This window comes from Vespula pensylvanica, chromosome 4, assembly GCF_014466175.1.
Source record: "Vespula pensylvanica isolate Volc-1 chromosome 4, ASM1446617v1, whole genome shotgun sequence".
Classification (NCBI taxonomy): domain Eukaryota; kingdom Metazoa; phylum Arthropoda; class Insecta; order Hymenoptera; family Vespidae; genus Vespula; species Vespula pensylvanica.
The window spans coordinates 4,076,153-4,095,792 of NC_057688.1; the positions used below are offsets into that span (position 1 = coordinate 4,076,153).

Below are 19,640 nucleotides of genomic sequence, written 5' to 3' on the forward strand. Positions count from 1 at the left end.
CAATAACCAATTAATCTTTATGTGTGCAGATATGCATTACATGCAGTGGAAAAGTAATATTTTTCCTAGACTACGTGAAACTTTACTTTCGTAAAGGAAAAACAATGGTAATAATACGAGATAAATAATCTTGTAATTGTCATCGACGACATATAGATACGTGTGAAAAACTCGTAGCGTCCAAGCGTAAAGAATATTAAAGTCGTCGATATGATATAAGAAACAAACGATGGCGAAGCCCATATAAACAGGAAGAAAATTGATAAAATAAACGACCCTACTAGGGTTCTTTCATTTATACCTACAACGACGCAATAACCTGCACTTCCCATCGAACTCACAGATAAGATACACCGTGTAATCGTGTAATATATGTGAGTGTGTGTGAATGTACGTTTTCACGTATCGTTACAGAGTGCATATAATTACTGATAATTTCGTTCATGCAATTTTTATATCGTATATATATTTATATATATATATATATATATATATATATATATATATATATACACATACATATATATTAAAGTTTTAACACAATGCATTGCCCCGAGCATATCGAATCTCGTCTCATTTCGTATTCCTAATTCTTGTTATCTTCGATTAAATGTCCAATACATATGTTCCTGAGCTACATCACAGGCCATATTCACACCATCTTGTTTCACGTAAAACGTGCATGCAATAGAAGATTCGATCAAACGTACATTTGAAAACCAGGAATGAATTTCGAATTTTATCGCGGAATGTAAGTTATTGTAATACATCGTAGCGATACCGTTTCTCTAATACTTATTTTCACAAATTTAGTTGCTCCATATTGTCCCTCTGTGCATAATTTAATTTCTACATACCCAACATCGATCCAATCACTTAATATACCACAGACCGAACTACAATTAAAATTTAACAACTCACTAACAATTAAACTACCTACGTCCGATAGAACTGAAAAACTTTCACATATTAAAACTTAATGACGCGTATATGTAAGTGTCTAGCAATTCGTTTAGTTAAAAAAATGTTGGCCTTACTTGTTTCAATGTGGGTAGACACATAGTAGTTAGCTAAACATTAAATACATAATGTACATAAGCGCGATCACAGAACATTTTTCTTATAAAATTATTCTATCAAGAAGATAAGAAGAAAGAAAGAAAGAAAGAAAGAAAAAAAGAAAAAGAAAAAAAGAAAAGAAGGCGAGTATATCATTATCGTAATTGTATCAACATTTGTCTACCATAAAAAACGGTATGTATTGTGTTATTTAATTTTACATACCACAAAATACGTGTCAATGCTATGATGTGAGAGATTGTAAGAACGATAAAAAAAAGTACAAATGATTATTGACTTCGATATACCGACGCATGGAAAATGACAAGTTTGACCAATATCGCTCGTGCAATTTTCGATTGGATCTGATATACACGTTAGTAAATATCATCGTGTTGGATCGAGTTTTTATTTATAAAAAATATTTTTATATTTCCTTTTGATTTTATCGCGAAATTTATTACGAGTTAAGATACAATTAAAGTTTCAATTTAACTCCACGAATTCGATGGGCGTACTTTTCTCCAATGGAAAATCAATTGTACTATTCGTACATCGTTCTTCTACAATAATTATGGTACGCAACTTCTTGGACACTTCTTTTTTTGATAGAACCATCCCTATACTGCAAGGTATATTAATATTTTCCCCGCGGCATACCTACGCTACTCGTATTGATATTTTCGTTTGAATTTTTGGTATTTCTATGAAGTAAAAAATCAATAGAAAAAAGAACCGAGTAAAAAAAGATTTACATTTTTTAACGACTCATGTACTTATGAAAGCTTTTGCTTATATACCTTTGATTCCTTGCAAAATACATAGAACTAATAATTTATCGCGAAAATCACTATTCGCTACAATATTTAAAATTTCTAAATAAAGTGACATCTATTCAACACGTCTATCTTATTGTACGCGAGAGAATTTTAGGCGGTAAGATTTAAATCTCTTACGCTCATGCATATCACACGCCTCTAAAATTCATTTTGGCTACAAAAGAACGCAAGCTATAATAATAACGGAGATATATATATATATATATATATATATATATATATATATATATATATATGATAATGCTCGGTAAACGAGCATTCGAGTAGCAAAAAACGCGCGTCAACGATTATACATATAATGTATAAAAACCATCTACGTATAAAAATTCGTGAGAAAATGAAATCTTTTCTCGACGTACGTATAAAAATTAAAGCGATCTATACTTGTTATCGAGAAAATTCAATGCCGCATAAAATGTTAAACTATCCTCTTTGTAAAAAATAATCTGTATGGTTAGCTTATAAGAAAATTCGACAATCATGCAATGATAAATAATTTCAGCGATGGTACTTAAATCAAACAAAATGCAAAAACGTCCAGGATTGAAAGTTTCCAAGAAGTTTTTCAAAATAGGACGGTAAAACGGTGGAGAGAATATAACCGAAAAATAAATATCTTTCTAACATTTAAGAAAGAAGTACATTTTACCTGATCCGCACTCGGGCTCCTTGCTTTATCTTCGTTTTCTCGCTTTGAATCATCTTGCCGCTTGGGACTTCGCAGAACTCGTTGGTAAGGATCACCGCTTCCGCCAAGGTCCGTCGTGTGCAGCACGATCAAAGAGATTTTCTGCACGATATCGATTATTACTAACCCTGTCTCGTTTCCATAGGCCATTCTGAAATTCAACAGTTCGTGCCTTACGTAGATATCACTCTTTCTTTCTTTCTTTTTTTTTTAGATCAACTGAATTTTGTTGCAATATCAAAAAAACCAAAAAAAGAAAAAAAGAACATATTCAAGTATTAAAGGTACGATGATACTTTTCTACCGTTACGCGAGATATATATATATATATATATAATTATTTCGCGATAAAGATCTTGAGCAAATTAAAAAAAAAGAAAGAATGATAAAATATTAACAGGAAATATCGAGAAGATGTTAAACTATTGAAATAATTAAATGAACGAAGGATTAAAAGAATCGAAATAATTTGTCGGATACATACAATCCATAAGATGAATTTAAACTGAGGGCTGTTATGTTTTCAGGTTGCTCCCCGCTCGGTGCGATCGTTAGACAAATCAAAGTTGCTTGAAAACCAGCAGCTCGTTTTTGCAAACCGGTCTTCACTTTCAATGGATGATTATGTTCTGATGTGTGTTTGGACTCTCCGCCTGAAGGAACATTGCCCGTCGCTGGCGCATCGTGATCCGGCGAAGTTTCTATTTCTCTCAATGGATTTTGGCTCAATGATATCTCTAATGTCTAAACCGTGCACACCAAGTTTGATCTTTCAGAAACGTCATGATATCTTTTTAATCTTACAAATATATTAATGTTATTCTAATAATTCGATCCTAACAGAAAATATTATAAATAACGTTAGGAAATACTCACGACTACTTCCGACATACTTTCAGCCTTCTTAAATTTAAATAATACAACGTATTTCCCCGAACCAGCGATCGCCAATTTTCGACTTTCGGGACAGAGATAAATAAGCTGTATCGCCAATGGATCTTCCTCCGAATCCACGCTTCGGACTCTACTCTTTTCAAAAAGCTTTGCCGTCTTTAATTTGTAAAGAACTTGTAACGTACCGGCAGAGGCGTCCCAAAATTTTATACTACCATCCGCATGCCTGTTTATAATCGCATTAATTATAACAACACTCGAATCCAAAGCCAACGACAATAATTTCTCACGTCAAATATTCATCACTACTCACCCTGTAAGAATAATTTCATTGTAACTGCTCGAACTAGAACTCCATTCTCCACCAGAGACCGGCCACTCTTTTTCGCTGAATCCAGTTTTCTTTTGCGATTTAGATCCAACCGAATAAAAAGCAGGTACCAAATCTGACGGGCAATCGGCGAAATACGCACAACAAGTCACTGGTGATTCGTGTATGTCCATTGGATATGGATTTTCAAAACATGGAAATCCAGGAGTTAACAAATCGATGATCACAAGATCGTTCTGTAGTAAAACCACAACAGCGTAAGGATCCTGGAAATCTGCGAAAGAATCGGCAACTTTCATTTGCAAAATCGAAATATATATTGTCGTCTTGAAAATAGAATTAATGTTGTATCATAGAATACACCATCGTGATCGCTGTAACTAATTATTTGAAGCATCCGTGAAAATGTAATAAAATCGTTGAAAGGCAAAAGAAATCTCGATGAAGCATAGATCACATACCACTCGTCCAAGGACTATCGCAAAGCGTTATAAAATCTACGACATTGTGCTCCATCTCTAAGACCGTCGTGGTTTTTCCGTGTATCACTGTAATACTAGGGGTCCTTCCAGTTGTGTCGTACGCTAGTCCACCGGAAAATATGACGTACGCTTCTCTGCAGCAAAATAAATTACACGTTTCAAAATAAAACCTTTCCAGGATTCATATGAGAACTCTACGAAAAAATGCGAAATTGAAAAAGAATTAGACGAACCCGGATCTTGACAGTTTCCATTCCACTTTTTGTATAGATTTACATGGTTCCGGCTCTCCGTCTTTGGTAGCTTTCGCTAAAGAAGAAAAAAAACTTTTTGCTAGACTCGACGATTCGACAACGTAATATAACGAGATATACATACATACATACATACATACATACATACATACATACATACATACATACATACATATATATATATATATAAAGGTAGAAACGTAAGAGAGAATTTAAACGAGAATATATTATATAGTAGGAGTGTTGCCTGACATATCCGATAACACAATTATGAGCATAGAGAATCGAAGAGAGGATATTGACTCTCACCGTGTGGATGCGTGACATTTGTTGGCTTTAATTGACGCACCGTCCAAGTCAATAGCGAACCATCGCTGTGACTAGACATAAATTGTTTGCCTTCGTGATGCCATGTTATTGATTTCAAGGGTTCGTCGCTGTGACATCTGTAATCCGCGCTCTTCGTTTTCAAATCCCAAAAGACGATCTGTCCGCTTTCATATCCGATCAGAATCTGAAAACAAAAAGTTCCAAACTGCGATGGCGTGTACGAAGCATACAGCGGCAAAATGGTGTTCTTGCCCGATAAAAGACGCATGACGGATTTTTAATGATACATACTATTTTTGCGATTAAAATGTTATATCACGATAGTCTGAAAGTATCTCGCAACAAAATGCATTCTGCATACACATAATGAGAGCGCGTATGAAAACTGTGATGAGTGAAAATGCGTATGATCATATCCCATGAGCTCTCCGCAAAAGATTACTCTGTAATTGATATTAATCGTAATAATGATAGCAACCATAATAATGATGATGATGATAATATGATAATAATAACAATAATAATAATAAGAAGAAGAAGAAGAAGAAGAATATTACATATACTGTTTAACAATGACTACTGTGAACCATACTAATTGTAAGTTTTGCGACGTTCTTACCGAAAAGATACGATAATGATCGATGTAAGATAATAGTTCTTACGAATTATCAAGCTCCACGTACACGATCGTGGCCCATAGTGTTAGTAACAAACAAGAGTTCAATTTCTACGACCTACTGGTCTGATATGGAGGCTTTTTACAATGACGTTCTCGAGCTAATCTCTAAATAAATCATAGAAATTCGATGTCAGATACGTAAAAGGCTTGGATCATCCATGACTACTTCGATTGATTTATTATACAAAAATCGTCGTACTTTGAAACTTAATTACTGATGCTCGAGAAGGGTTCTTCATAAACATACATTCGTGTCATTACAAAACTGAAATGAAATCTAAGTAAAAATTGATATCAATCAAATACTGGATTATCTGGAAAAATATTTCACATTTTTTTTACAAACAACGAGTTTTTTAACCTTGAACAAAAAATTTTATTTTAATTCGACTTTAGTGAAACGAACTCTTTCCAGACAATCTGATAAAACTAAAGAATAGATAAAATAGATTTCGATCTAATGCATGAATTGATCGCTGTAGTAAATTGCTCTAAAAATCCGATATAGATCAACTCGTTAAAATAATCTTAATCAACTCTATCTACCCAAGGTTGTAATTGAAGTTTGATAATTGCTTTAGATCAATAGAAACTTAACAACTGTAGCATACTCACGTATCGAGCAATTATTTATCAGAATCATAATTGGATATAAAATCTGTCTGTACTTTAAAATGTTATTATCGCACGTTCCTTGTGTAACGCATTTTGTCAAAATACACAACGACTTTTCAATTATAAATTACAGGGATTCATCGGAATTATCGATACACTCTTGTATCTGTAAACTTTCTTTGAACATGTATAATCGCTGTTTGTAGAACGCTTTTTATTTACATTTAACACGTGCCTGCTGACAATATAAAGCCTGAAATTAGCAACGACAAAATTCAAGGAATAAAATAAATATTCGTACGCTATTTAAAATGGAATAATTTTGTATAGACTAAGCAAAAAGTTCAACATTTTTTAATAGAGATGGAGATATTAGTGCGCCATAATAATATATTTGAGCATAAATAATTTATAAATATATTTATAGTATAACAAAAATATATATATATCATTTCCTTATAGCAACGATACAATATAAAATACATACTCTTTAAACTTTTCATCGTTTTTTTAATAAAAACTAAATATACGTATTTCGCGAATATGATTATTCAGTCAATCTTGAAACAAGTTGTACATGTTTGAAGATCTAAATTCAAACTATTATAGTGAAATAATATACGTAAAATTCAATACTTTGGTACTAATTAAACAATTTTTAAACATGTATAACTTATTCTAAGATTGGTCAAGTTTGATGATATTTGCAGGATGCATAAAAAGCAAACAGATCTAAAACATGTACATATTCTTTGTTTTAAAGAAAAGCTCTTTTACAAAGAATTATTAAAACGTCGTGTTTTCATTTTTATTTTTTATCCTTCCTACAAAGAAACAACGATGAAAATTTGATTACCGATATATTTCGGTATATTTCACATAGCAAACTAATTTCTCCATTTTTATTAAAAAATTCCAAACTTTTTGTTCAACCTATAAAAAGTTATTTAATTTGAGATAGCCTACAAATACCTTTGTACTCGTTGTATATTATAAGCGAAGGTATGACAAGTAGCATTACATTATCAATATTTACATACGTACACATTATTTGACACACAATTATTTCGACAAGGCTTTCAACAGAGAACTTACGTCGTTGCAAGGAAATATTCTACGATGATAAATTGATAAGGTGTGAAAATTCGATTCAGTTGCAATCCGTAAGTTCGGTTATATTATAAAGTGTGACATTATAAAATCAGTTACAAATTTATGATGGTCAGACGTCAGCCCTTCTCGATCTCCAATTCCAAGTGGTTTGGAAATTCGGATGACTCTGCATTTACGGTACACGCTCAATGCCTTTTACGAGAGATCAATTGAATTGCTTTTAAATGACGTTAAGAGGGATCGAGAAGCGCCGCGTCAAACGTTGCGACTCAGCTTTTAAGGGGGAAAAAAAGGCATCGGTTAGTAAAAGTTCATCGATACAACAATTACAGCATGCACGCATGCACACACACAACATGCAAGCACACACTTCTGCCGCTTAATGGGATTTAAATACGACACATTCGTCAATAATAGAGAAATTCGAAAAAATTTGACAAAACACTTTGATAGATCGCGGTGATTGGTCTTCGATCATAAATACGTAAAATTATTTAAATATCATAATGAAAAGATCACACTCGGAACTCGATATTACGAAAAGGAATATTTACCGAAACAAGAGAATATTGCTCCTCTAGGATTTACTTCCTCTGTGTAATCGTTCATTCGAAAGTTACGTCAGAGAATGATGATAGAGATTTTTCTTGCATTCTTATCGGGTGATCTCAAATGGTATGAATAATAACGCACCGTTTTCATTACATTCATTCTACATTTTCCGCGATGTTAAAATACGGAATCACTTAAGTCAAAGTTTACTTTCTCAAAAAGTACGTATAAATCTCACTTTTCCCGATATGCAAAGCTATGCGGACGCTCGACGATTACCACGCAATTTCAACGTTTACCTCGAGGAGTACCGTTGAAATATGGCAGATATTGAAAGTGTTTCGCCCACGTATTTATGATCCAAGAATGAGTACTGCGTTCTGTACATTTTTTCATATAAAATACAATTTCTTTTTTTTTTTTTTTTTCTTTTTTTTTTTGCAAGTATTAGTGAAAAATATTATGGTAAGGATGGATAAATAATGCAAAAGAAACGTACTCAAAAGCGCGCGTACCTTGCTCAAATCTAAAGGAATATCACTCAAGTGTACTACAGCACCAGGATGGGTCTTTCTAGATCTGAAAAATATATATATACATACATGTGTATAACATTATTCTTGCCTTTGTTTGTTTGTTTTTTTTTTTTTTCTTTTTTGAAGGAGGGGTAATTTTTTTCCCCCATAAAGTAAAGGTATATATATTAATTCGTTCTTTTTCGTGTTAGTGGAAGAAAAAAAAAAAAAAGAAAGGAATGATCTATTACATGCTTCTGCCTTTATAAATTTGTACTCTCTCGTCTAGTTTCTTATCACACGTCAAGACGCTCATCTAATGCACCTGCGGGCATAACACAAAAAGAAAACACAACGATATCAGGAGAGGCAACGAGTAATCATTGAGCTGGACGACGTTAAAAAATTTATGTACTATCCGATCGCCATACTAGTTTCTCTCCGCTTTTAAACCGTCTATAACCCGTGTAAGGAGATCGAAGTCGATATGGGTCGATACTATCTTCTCGTTTAAATCATTTTAAAGCAGGATAAAAGGGGTCACAAAATCATTACCGTCCACACTCGCATATACAAACGGGCGCATTCAAGTTCCAGTTAGTATCCGTCATTTGCTCCATCTAAAATATTGGGCGGACTAAACTCAATGGCCCGTATTCAAAACGCATTGTTTGGCGATAATAACGCCCTTTTGCTTTTCGGAGGTTAAAGAGCCGATTCGTAGAGGTACGTACCTGCCATCGAGAATCTTGAAAAACAAAAGGGCTCTCTAATAGCTCTAAAGAACACGTTCTGAATACAGGCCCTTTACGTTTCTCTTCCCTTCGCATACATATTCATATAACACGAAATGGCGAACGGAAAATCGGGGTTCGTATTAAGGATAACGCCTTTCTTTTGTATTATTTTCTCTACTTCTCTTTTCTTTTCTTTTTTTCTTTTTTGTTTCTTCTTTATCTTTTTTTTTTCTTTTTCTTTTTCTTTTTCTTTTTCTTTTTCTTTCCCCTCCCCCTTTTTTTTTTTTTTTGGTAGTATTGAGAGCTGCACAACACCATCGTTATGCGACATACCTATATTCCTCGATACGGAGAGCACTCTGTAATCTTACTCTCACTCTTTCTTTCTCTTTCTTTCCTTCTCTCTAAACCTTCTTTTCTTTTTAGGCACGACCGTAGGGAGTGTTATACAATCACTATCCCGAAAAATATTCGCTTGTCATAGTTTTGGATAGAAATGTAATTTTTCAATTCCATTTGAAATTCTGTTCGTACCATGACATTTTCTAAATAAGTCTGTTCGTATAAACTTATTTGGCTATAGCAACGAATTGACTGAAATAAATCAAAAATTTTACAAGCACTTTATCTCTACAACGGCAAAAAAATGCAGAAACATTTTGAACTTGAGACTAATTACATAAAATATTTTAATATTAAAAATTAATGAATTAGCCGATTCTGTAAGCCCGTGTTTGCATAAATATTCTAACGTTAAGAAAATTGATGAAACGACCTAACTTATTCTATCGAAAATTTACTACTGTAAAACGTAAATATATATTTTTAATTTATAAAGACATTACCGAATGAATTCTAACAAAGTTTCACAAATATTACGTACAAAAAACCGACGTGAAAAAGGTTACGTAAACATTGTATATAACTTTTATAGATTGCCAGGACTACTTACGAAGTATAAATATAAATGTTTTAATATTTAACTTTACGTAAAATGAAATGTTCGCATCAGATGAAATTTTACGGAAAATTTTTATACCACATATATTGATGTTAATCACAATTTCAAACTGATATAATGCACGATGATACATACAAACAATATCAAAATGTTTGTCGATTTTTCTCCGGCTTTTAAACGTAATACGTATAATGACGGTCATGTCTACAAATATGTTCATAAAAGAAGAACGATTGAAACAATTGCAACGATTATATTAGGATTATAGAACGAAGAGGAAGTCCGACAAAATTTCACTTGATTTAGATCGAATAAAACATTTCCGATAGTCGTACCTAAAAAGGAAGAACCGAGCATAAATATTATTACATAAGATGTAACGAATAGCACCTGCCCACTGATGGCACTATGCCACTGGTTAGATATCCGGAGACAATCTATCACCATGGCACATGATATCATCTCCTTCATAACGCGCACTCTCGCACGTTCGAGCCAAAACTACGTAATTAATACGTGCTTGTTGCACGATTTACTACGTTCGATATCTCATTTACAACAAGTTAGCTTTTATATTGTGAAAGTTATAATACGCCATATTGCCATAAAAAGGTTACGAAAAAATGTATTCGCCTGTAATACGTATTCGCCTATAATATATAACTCGTGTCGCTTAAATCGTATTACTGGGTTCTCCGTCATTCGTCACACGTTCCCAAGAAAATGAGAAAATTTCGATGAAACTTGGATATTCGTCCCAGCGAATAGTTTGTTCGTTTTTTGTACTTACCTAACATCAAGGAAGAAAAATAGCCGAAATTAATCGAGTCCGGCCGTCGTACTCTCTTTCTCTTTATTCTACTTTTTATTACTTTCACTCTCTCTCTCTCTCTCTCTCTCTCTCTCTCTCTCTCTCTCTCTCTCTCTCTCCCTCTCTCGCGCGCGCGCGCGTGTTAAATTTCGCAGACAATAAAACAGATTCTGTGCGCGCAATCGCGTAAAATGACATCAGTATCATCGATTACGGAACGTAGTTGGAAAAAGGATTGGAAATAGGTGATAATTTTGTGTGCTGTCTGTGGAGAAATAGGTCTAATTTGCGGCGGTCGCAACTGTGTATACGATCAGTTTAACGCGTCATACGGTCGCAATAATTTTCAATACTTACACTTCGATAGCCTTGTTCCAATTAATTACGTATCCGGATAGAACGAACGTTTCGATGTGGAGTACGTGAATATTGCCACGTTCGGTACCGACGTAAAGCCATTTGCTCTGAAGCGGCAGATGAATGCAGGTTATCCTGTTTGGGAGACAGATAATAGAGAATTTCGAAGAATTGGATTATCACGAAATGTCCGATGTCATTTGATGACATCCGACCAGCTTGATTTCTCACGCTAAATATAAGCATTCGATGATAAATACAAGATTACAAAAATTAAATACAGAAGAGGCGAAGAAGATGAATAAGAAAAAAAAAAAAAGAGAGAGAGAGAGAGAAGAGAACTGACCTGTCTCGCTGAAACTTCAGACTCTGCACTACCTGCGGTATCTTCTGACGAAAGTTCCACAGATGAAGAGTGTCGTCGGTGGTCGCAGAAATAAGAGCACCTTCGTTGATCAAAAACTGCAACTGCATCACTGCCGTACATCCTTCGTGCTTTACGTGAACGTCTACGCCTGGTCTGCCCAGACTGAGATTGCGTGATACAATCTTTCAGGAAAATATCAAATACCTACCTAAGTCTATCTACTTCGCTTAACTCTAACTTTGATAACTCTAATTTTGACCTGAATCCCAGAAAGCTTCTCCATTGTACTACCTACGTCTTTTGATATCTCCTTTAATTTTCGCTCGAATATTCGAAGGAACACCGTATTATCAAGAATACGATACATTCCACGTAAAATACGTAATAATTATAGATATACCTATATAAGGGGAAGAAATTCTCAACTATTCCAAGTTCGCGAGCGTTTAGAATTTTGTGGTATTTGCGAGTTCGAAAGTATCCGTCCGCGTGGGAAGCTCTGTTCTTTTTTTTTTTTTTTTTTTTTTTTCTTTTCTTTTCTATCCCTATTTTTTTTCTCTCCTTCTCCTTAAACAATAAGTCGAAAAAAACTTTCCTCCAAAACTCGACCTCGCTTCTTGAAGTTTATATTCCTTCTGATAAGAACATGCGATAACCGTCGATAAAAAGAAAGAAACATGGTGGAAAAAAAATTCTATTCTTCGTATCGAGCGTGAGTTCGAATTAGGATAGGCTAGCTAGAGCTAACTATCTCGATGGTCGTGATAATAGCACCTTTGGAGGAAAGCCTAACCTCGTACATACATACTACATATCTGATAAATAGAGCCCGACGGCCACGGTAACCGCAATTGTCCACTATATGTCCGCGTCAAGCATCGGTGCTGACTAGAGAATTAGTAGAATGGAGAAAGGGATAGGATGGAGCAACCTAGTCCATCGGATACGACCTTACTCGCTGTTTTACGCTACATAAAGAAGAAAAAAAAATCCTAATGGTTATGTACAACATATTTGATAGTATATGTACATACGTATGTGTGTGCATACATAGATACCGCATACGTGCCAGAAGACCAGGTTTTTTCTTTTTTATTTTTTCTGCATATTCATTAAATTCAACAGTCGAAATCGGGTCAGCACTGCTACAACCGCTTTCCGATATAACGTTTTAGGCGAAAAGTAAGAACACCTTTTCTTGTCGATCGTATATCCATTCGTTTCGTCTTTCGCGTTTGTCGTTTCCATTTCTTTTTAAATAAACTTCAAATTTAAAAACTCGAGCCCTTTTATATTACGACTCTTTCAGTTACAACGAACGAAAGACAGAGATAAAAGAGGTTGAATTTTTTTAACGTAATCCGGATTGTCTTTGCGAATAAATCGTGCCGTTATTACGAGGGGAAAAACGGTGCTCGAGCATCATGTTACATTACTTACGTTCAAACGATGTTCTCGCGCTGTACAAAGCAAAGACGAGGTTGCTACACTCATCTTAAAAATAACGCCTAATGGACGTAAGATGCGGAAGTTCAAATGACCCGAACGGCATTATGCAAATTCGATAATCCGTTTTTATAATTCCAAGAATAAAATGAAAATTAAAGAGATCCTAAGAGACAAGTTGAAAAATTGAGTTGAGCAAAGTTATCGATCCTTCTTTATTGATCGTTTTATTGATCGTTGTCGTCGAAACACAATTTCAAACAGCGAGAGTATCTCAAAGGGAGCAAAGTATATTAACTCGGAGGTAATAAACACGATGCATGTATACGGTCGAGAGGTCCACTATTCCTTCCTTTTGCGAAAACCAGTTGATAATAATTGCCATATCATAAGAGTTACCAAGCTTACACCGCATCGTTATCGTCACCCGTATGTTGACCACGTTGGACGAGATAGGTCAGTAAAAGCAGTCGCATGGAAGACGCCGAGAAAACGCACGGTCGATGAATGCTGCATTAACCTTGCAGCATAAAAGATTCGTTAACATATCCAGCAAGTTTCAATTTCGAGATACTCATTAACGAGGGACAATTTAAAAAAAAAAAAAAAAAAAAAAGAAAGAAAGAAAGAAAAAAGAAAAAAAAAGGAGAATATTAAACGAAGTACATACGTGTCAAGGAAAATTTGGGAAAATTTTAAAGGTACTTTTAATTAACTACTATTCCTTCACAAAAGTGTAACGGAATGAAACATGTTCAAATAATAATCAAAATGATTATTCGAACGTATAATTCAAATAATACATGGAAATATGTAATACGTATCACCGGATACACAAACACGGCTATAAGTGCGCTTCCGCTCGAGAGATATATTTATTCTAACCTTCATACGCGCGGGCGCGTACGCGGAGTCCTCATTATCGTTAGGGTATCGCACGATAATTATGCTGTAATTAGCGTAATGCTCGCAGTTGTTAGATAATAATTAGTAAGCTCTTTCGAGATATTCAATTTCAAAGTAAAGCCTTCGTAATAACAACTACATTAAATTCCAAACTGGTAATTCCTTTTATAGAGGCGAATGAATTTCTCTAGGAAAGTTTTAAAGGATATTTCAAAGAAAATGTATATACGTCGGTTGAAAAATCGTCGGAAATTCAAACTAGGAACAACATCAGTCCCTGTCGTTGTCGTCGTCTTCGTCGTCGTCCTGAAAATTTACGCTTTAGCACTCGTAGTCACCTTTTCTCCTTGGAGAAAAGCTCGGATTTGGCTTAACGTATCAACGAGCTCGAACGAGCCGGTTTATCTGAGATATTTGGCTCCTTTTCTTTTTTAGTTCATATTTGGATCAGACGTGACGAAGAGGCTTAGATAAAAGAGGGAACAATCGTTAAAAACTCTTTCTCTCTCCCTCTCCCTCTCTCTCTCTCTCTCTCTACCTCCCTCCGTGGGCCTCTCTTTTTTTCTCTCTCCTAGCGATCAATAAGAAACAGTTACGATCGTTTGCTATCCCTTAAATAAATCACAAACACGACCCACTTTTTATCATAAACAAGAGCAGCACGTATCGTCGCATGCCAAGCACCATTTTAAGTTTAACTACGAAACGGAAGGGCGATCATTAGTCGAGCTATCTTCAATTCTGAAATTATATTCACCTCATTTCTAACTCTACTTTCTAATAAAGAAAGACGTAAACGGACGCAAAATGTTTCATCGAATACGCAAGACTTACGGGTATCTGGATAATACATAGATAAATGACTTATAATAAAGACTTAACTACAACTCCTCGCGTTCGAGATCGGGATTACAAAAAAAAAAAGAAGAAGAAAAAGAAAAGAAACGTATAAAAGAAAAAAGAAGTAGAAGTAAAATTAGAAAGACAAATTGAGAAGAGACGTTTAAGAAGGATGTCGCGAATTAACCCGTAACGATCGTCGATTATATGTGGCCAATAACGAGACTTATAAAAAAAATCAATCAATGTTAAATAAGATAGCTCTCCATCTTCCGAAAAAGTCGAACGGTGGGGCGATGTTAAGTTAACGATACCGTTAAAGGATACATCCTGAGGGATCCTGATTTAGTACCAATGGCAAGGAGCCTTTGAACTGGGTCGAAAGCAACGGCTGTCGGTTGATGTGGAAAGCCATGTCTGAATGTCTGCAACATATAAGAGGCATTTGTTTCATAGCATCTTTTCCGTTTTAGCCGGCTGGAAGGCCATTCATTTCAACAAAGGGTTCGCAGGGTGTGCGTGGGAGAAAGAAAGAGCGTATGTGTGTGTGTGTGTGTGTGTGAGAGAGAGAGAGAGAGTGGGAGAGAGGGAAATGGATCCAGAATGAAGGGCAGCATTGTTCCAGCGAGCTATCATCGTCGTATATCCTTGTCTCGTTCTGCGTCAACTGGTTGCCATTAATTCTATACCTTTGTGGACGGTGTCGTCGACGATGCCTACCACGCCGCGTGTATCTTCCACCTCTTTCTCCACCTCATCCTCTCTTACTCATCCTCCTCGGACACGTACCTATCTAACTCTTACGATCGTGTGCAAAACATACACATTTACACTTTTAAGCGCGCGCACGAACTCGAACACTGAATCAATAAGTTTAGTTCCGACACGGAGCAACGTGGTTGTCTTCGTTCTTTGATGCAACCACATTCTAAAGACAACTATATATAGAGTAAGAGGCAAAGAGACGAAGAGAGAGAAAGAGAGAGTCGATGAGAGAGAGAGAGAGAAATGCGTTTAACATAAGCACTTGCTATATGCTTCTCTCTCTCTCTTTCTCTCCCTCTCTCTCTCTCTCTCTCTCTCTCTCTCTCTCTCTCTCTCTCTCTCTCTCTCTGCATCCTTTATCGTGATTCGATAATAATGATGATGATAATGATCTTGATAATTACGGATAAATTGTACTCATTTACAATACTCGTTTCACAGAGGAAAATTATTTTATTTCGATGACATCATTACAATGCAGATTGCGTCGAGTTTGCATCATCGAAACGACCGACGTCAATCGCAGGCTTAATATGTCCGTATTTTTATATAAATAATAAGTAATTTTGCAATACTTGAAAAAGTCTAGTTTCTTTAGAGAAATATATTTATTACATTTTTCTTCATAATTCTCCTTTTCGCACGTGCAAATAAATTTGAATAGACCAATAGTATTCTATACATTTTAAATCCAACCTACGCGACACATCGAACGCTTATATATAGCGTGAAAGACGCAAAAATATCTGTCTGATATTTGTCAAGGTATTAAAATAACGAAAATATCGTAGAAACGTCTATACGAAATATAGACGCATAAAGAAGACCTTAAGTTTTCCTTCTTCGATCGTTAACTATAGTATTTTATAGTATTTTATATTTCTGATCTACAGAACGTGCTTGACGCTTTACATTTTATTTAAAACTTCACGATGTTGTTCCGTTATGTATTTCCATATCATAACGCTTGAATGTACGGCGTTTCATTACTTGCGATCCACCGTGTTTTCTCTGCTCTCTATCGGCGTTTCCAATATTTTGGTATATAGACGATAACATGGCCGCTATTAATATCGAATGTTACTATCAAAATCTCAATATTGCTCGTGTCTAACGCATGTGAGTGAGGAAATATATGCATATGCATACTCTCCCAAGTATGAAAGGGATAGAAAGAGAGAGAAAGAGAGAGAGAGAGAGACCAGGTTCCTTGTAGCAGACGCTTGATTTCATCGTATCGATTCGAATGTGATGTACGAAAGCTAACTTCTAAATATGAAAAGCTAGGTAATGTAGCATCCTTCCCAAAAATTTTTCAAAATGAAAACCGAATCACGTATCTACCTTAGACTACGTTTTCTAAAAATATAAATTTCAAAGGTAATTTTAATTCGATGTAACCTAGAATTCCGGAACGCGTATGTGCTCGGAATGCATCGAATTGCGCGAATAACACGTTATTAAATCAATGTGGAATGCATTAATGTATAATATATAGTTTGCACAAAAAAAAAGAATATAAATTTGACTTAACGTTACATTTAACTTGGATAGCATTGTTAGGACGTACATGACATTTTCCGAAATAAATCGGACAACGATTTCAACAAACGCATTCATTGGAAAGAATCTAAAACTAATTATCACTACAGTAACTGTACTCATTCGTTTCTTTTTTTTTTACGAATACGACGAATAGATAGGCCTCGTTATTAAATAGACGAAAAGAAAAAGGGACTAGAGCACTGGTTCAGGTTAAATCACGTTGCTCGAAACGGATGTACGCCGAAATCGATTTTGGTGCAGCAACGCGGCGGCATGGCCGTACAAAACTACCCACGTTCTATTTCAGTGTAAAAGAAAAAAAGAAAGAAAGAGAGAGAGAGAAATAGGTTAAAATACAACGATACTAAACTTACGAATACTACATGTCTCCACTACGTCATTTTCCTATATATGTCCGATTTAAATTCACCCGGTGGTTGTGCTGGTCTCTGGTCAATTTCCGATATTTCTGTGCGTTCTTTTTCTCGATGGTTAGACCTCAGTTCTGGTACCAATTTCCTACCAAAGTACGCGAAAACTTCGTCTTCTACTACTTCTACATCTTCGTGGACTCCAATAAAACAGCGCCATTGCTCTCTCTCTCTCTCTCTCCCTCTGTTCCTCTCTTTCACTCTCTCCCCTTCCTCCCTCCATATATATATATATATATATAGACACACGCACACATATATCACGGTACAAACCATGTTCGTAAACTTTTTGACTTATCCCTAAATCCGAACAACCCTCTTAGCTTCTCTCAATTTATTTATGTTTCTTCTCCTTGCTCTTTCGTTCTCTTTCATGAAAGATAAAGAAGAGTCATTAAACAAACATAAGTATTTATCTTATATTCAGAAGAGAAAGATGAAGTAAGAAAAGAAAAATCAGCTTTTGGTTCGATAGGTTTGGAGGATTATGTCTGATGCATCTCGTTTGTGAGAAAAGATAATAAAGAGACTCAGGGTCATCGAAATAGAGCAAACGATCGTCCGTTCAATCTTGCGAAAAAAGTAAGAAACTGTTCGACGACTACGTTACGGTATACATCGTAACGAGCGTCTATTGGTTCAATCAAACAAAATCGATTATTCCGATCGCACGTGCTTCAATTAGTTCAGATAGCTGAGGTTCTGCCGTACTATTATATAGATAGTAAAAGTAGCTCACAGGATTGCTACGACACGATTGGACATTTCGTCGGCAATCGTTGTTCGACATTTCGTAAATGAATACGAGTTACGGAAATCACACGGGACATACAGAACGTTTCCCATTAATTATCTGTTCCATGCCAATTTTTAAACTCCCTCGTTTATCGGAATTAAGGACAAAAAAAAGAAAAGAATTCGTTTTTTTCGTACGTCGTTCATACAGAAATTAATTCACGATCGATTTTTAAATATAAATGAGAACGAAAAAAAAAAAGTATTTGTACTTGCTCGATTCGTATGAAATCTATCGAAACGATTTATCGAAAAACTTGTATAAGGCCTTTTCGCGTATTCACTTGCGAATGGAAAATTTATCGCTTTTATGTTGATATGCGTAAAACTATTCATAGCAATGATACATATATAATCGGACGATAATGTAATTCTATATCGATCACGACCAAATTTCGATAACGATGTTTATGAAATTTCCAAAAGCATAAATGAAAAAACTTGAAAAACATTCAAGGACCGATCGTTGAATTTACGTTCACGATGCGATGCGGCGTAGCGAAGTTTCGTTTCGGGTAATTTTGTTTGTGAGTGAAATTCTTTTCGTTGAAAATTGTCTTGCCGGCACTCGATCGAGAATAGTTTCGTCGAAATGAGAATGAACGCACGAGTACGCTTGTAAGGGGTTAAAGCCATTGTTTCACCAAAAAGTACTGCAGTTTTACGCGTCGTTTGCAACATCGAAATGGAATTCTGCCAAGTTCGGTTCTGTATACAACAGTTACGGCATTATTCTCTGTGATTAAAGAATGAGAAGCATACTACACGTCGAGCGGATTAACGAACATTAAAAGATTAAAATTGGATGGTTCTTTGTTCCTTTTTTTTTTCTGTTTTGTAAACGAACGAGCAACACGTTTGTTACTCACGTAGCTCCTTTCATGATTTTCTAGAAGGTTGCATACATTATTCTTTTTTATAACATCATTATCTAATAATATCGTTTACATTAACGTTTATCTTTTATTTATTTTCCCGACACTTATTCGTAAATGAGCTTCGCCTATATTTTACGTAAAAAGTTGTTTTATAAATCGTTTAGCGTATCGTCGGTCTACATAACGTATACGTTTAATAGATAAAGATATATCTGCATGGTTAACGAATACAAATTATTTACCTTAAATATCTACTTACTTTGTATTTCATTGTTTTCGTAAATTTATGTAAATTGCTTATATCAAAATCAGACAATCCAAATTGTCTCGCCTCGCCGTAACGTATGAACGTTTCGACGTGACTGTCCTTTTAACGAATCAAAGCATAACATATACAAACACATAGATATGCTCGTAGAGAAGAAACGTCCTTCGGGGAGGTCAGAATAT

The 19,640-nt window shown here is 35.1% G+C and overlaps 1 protein-coding gene across 16 annotated transcripts in view; it reads right to left on the minus strand.

The window, feature by feature from the left end:
* LOC122628803 (syntaxin-binding protein 5) overlaps positions 1-19,640 on the minus strand; it is a 49,753-nt gene that overhangs the window by 22,741 nt on the left and 7,372 nt on the right. For 11 of the 16 annotated variants that reach the window (XM_043811455.1, XM_043811452.1, XM_043811451.1 and 8 more), the window contains exons 2-12: positions 15,104-15,201; positions 11,564-11,746; positions 11,218-11,352; positions 8,352-8,415; positions 4,857-5,061; positions 4,527-4,602; positions 4,273-4,427; positions 3,794-4,085; positions 3,463-3,706; positions 3,071-3,330; positions 2,548-2,737 (exon numbers count right to left, since the gene is read on the minus strand). In XM_043811455.1, the coding sequence (XP_043667390.1) occupies positions 2,548-2,737; positions 3,071-3,330; positions 3,463-3,706; positions 3,794-4,085; positions 4,273-4,427; positions 4,527-4,602; positions 4,857-5,061; positions 8,352-8,415; positions 11,218-11,352; positions 11,564-11,746; positions 15,104-15,201 (1,902 nt within the window). Of the gene's footprint in view, positions 1-1,037; positions 1,071-2,547; positions 2,738-3,070; positions 3,331-3,462; positions 3,707-3,793; positions 4,086-4,272; positions 4,428-4,526; positions 4,603-4,856; positions 5,062-8,351; positions 8,416-11,217; positions 11,353-11,563; positions 11,747-15,103; positions 15,202-19,640 lie in introns of those variants that run through there. The other 5 variants (XM_043811457.1, XM_043811464.1, XM_043811463.1 and 2 more) reach the window with 2 other exon arrangements.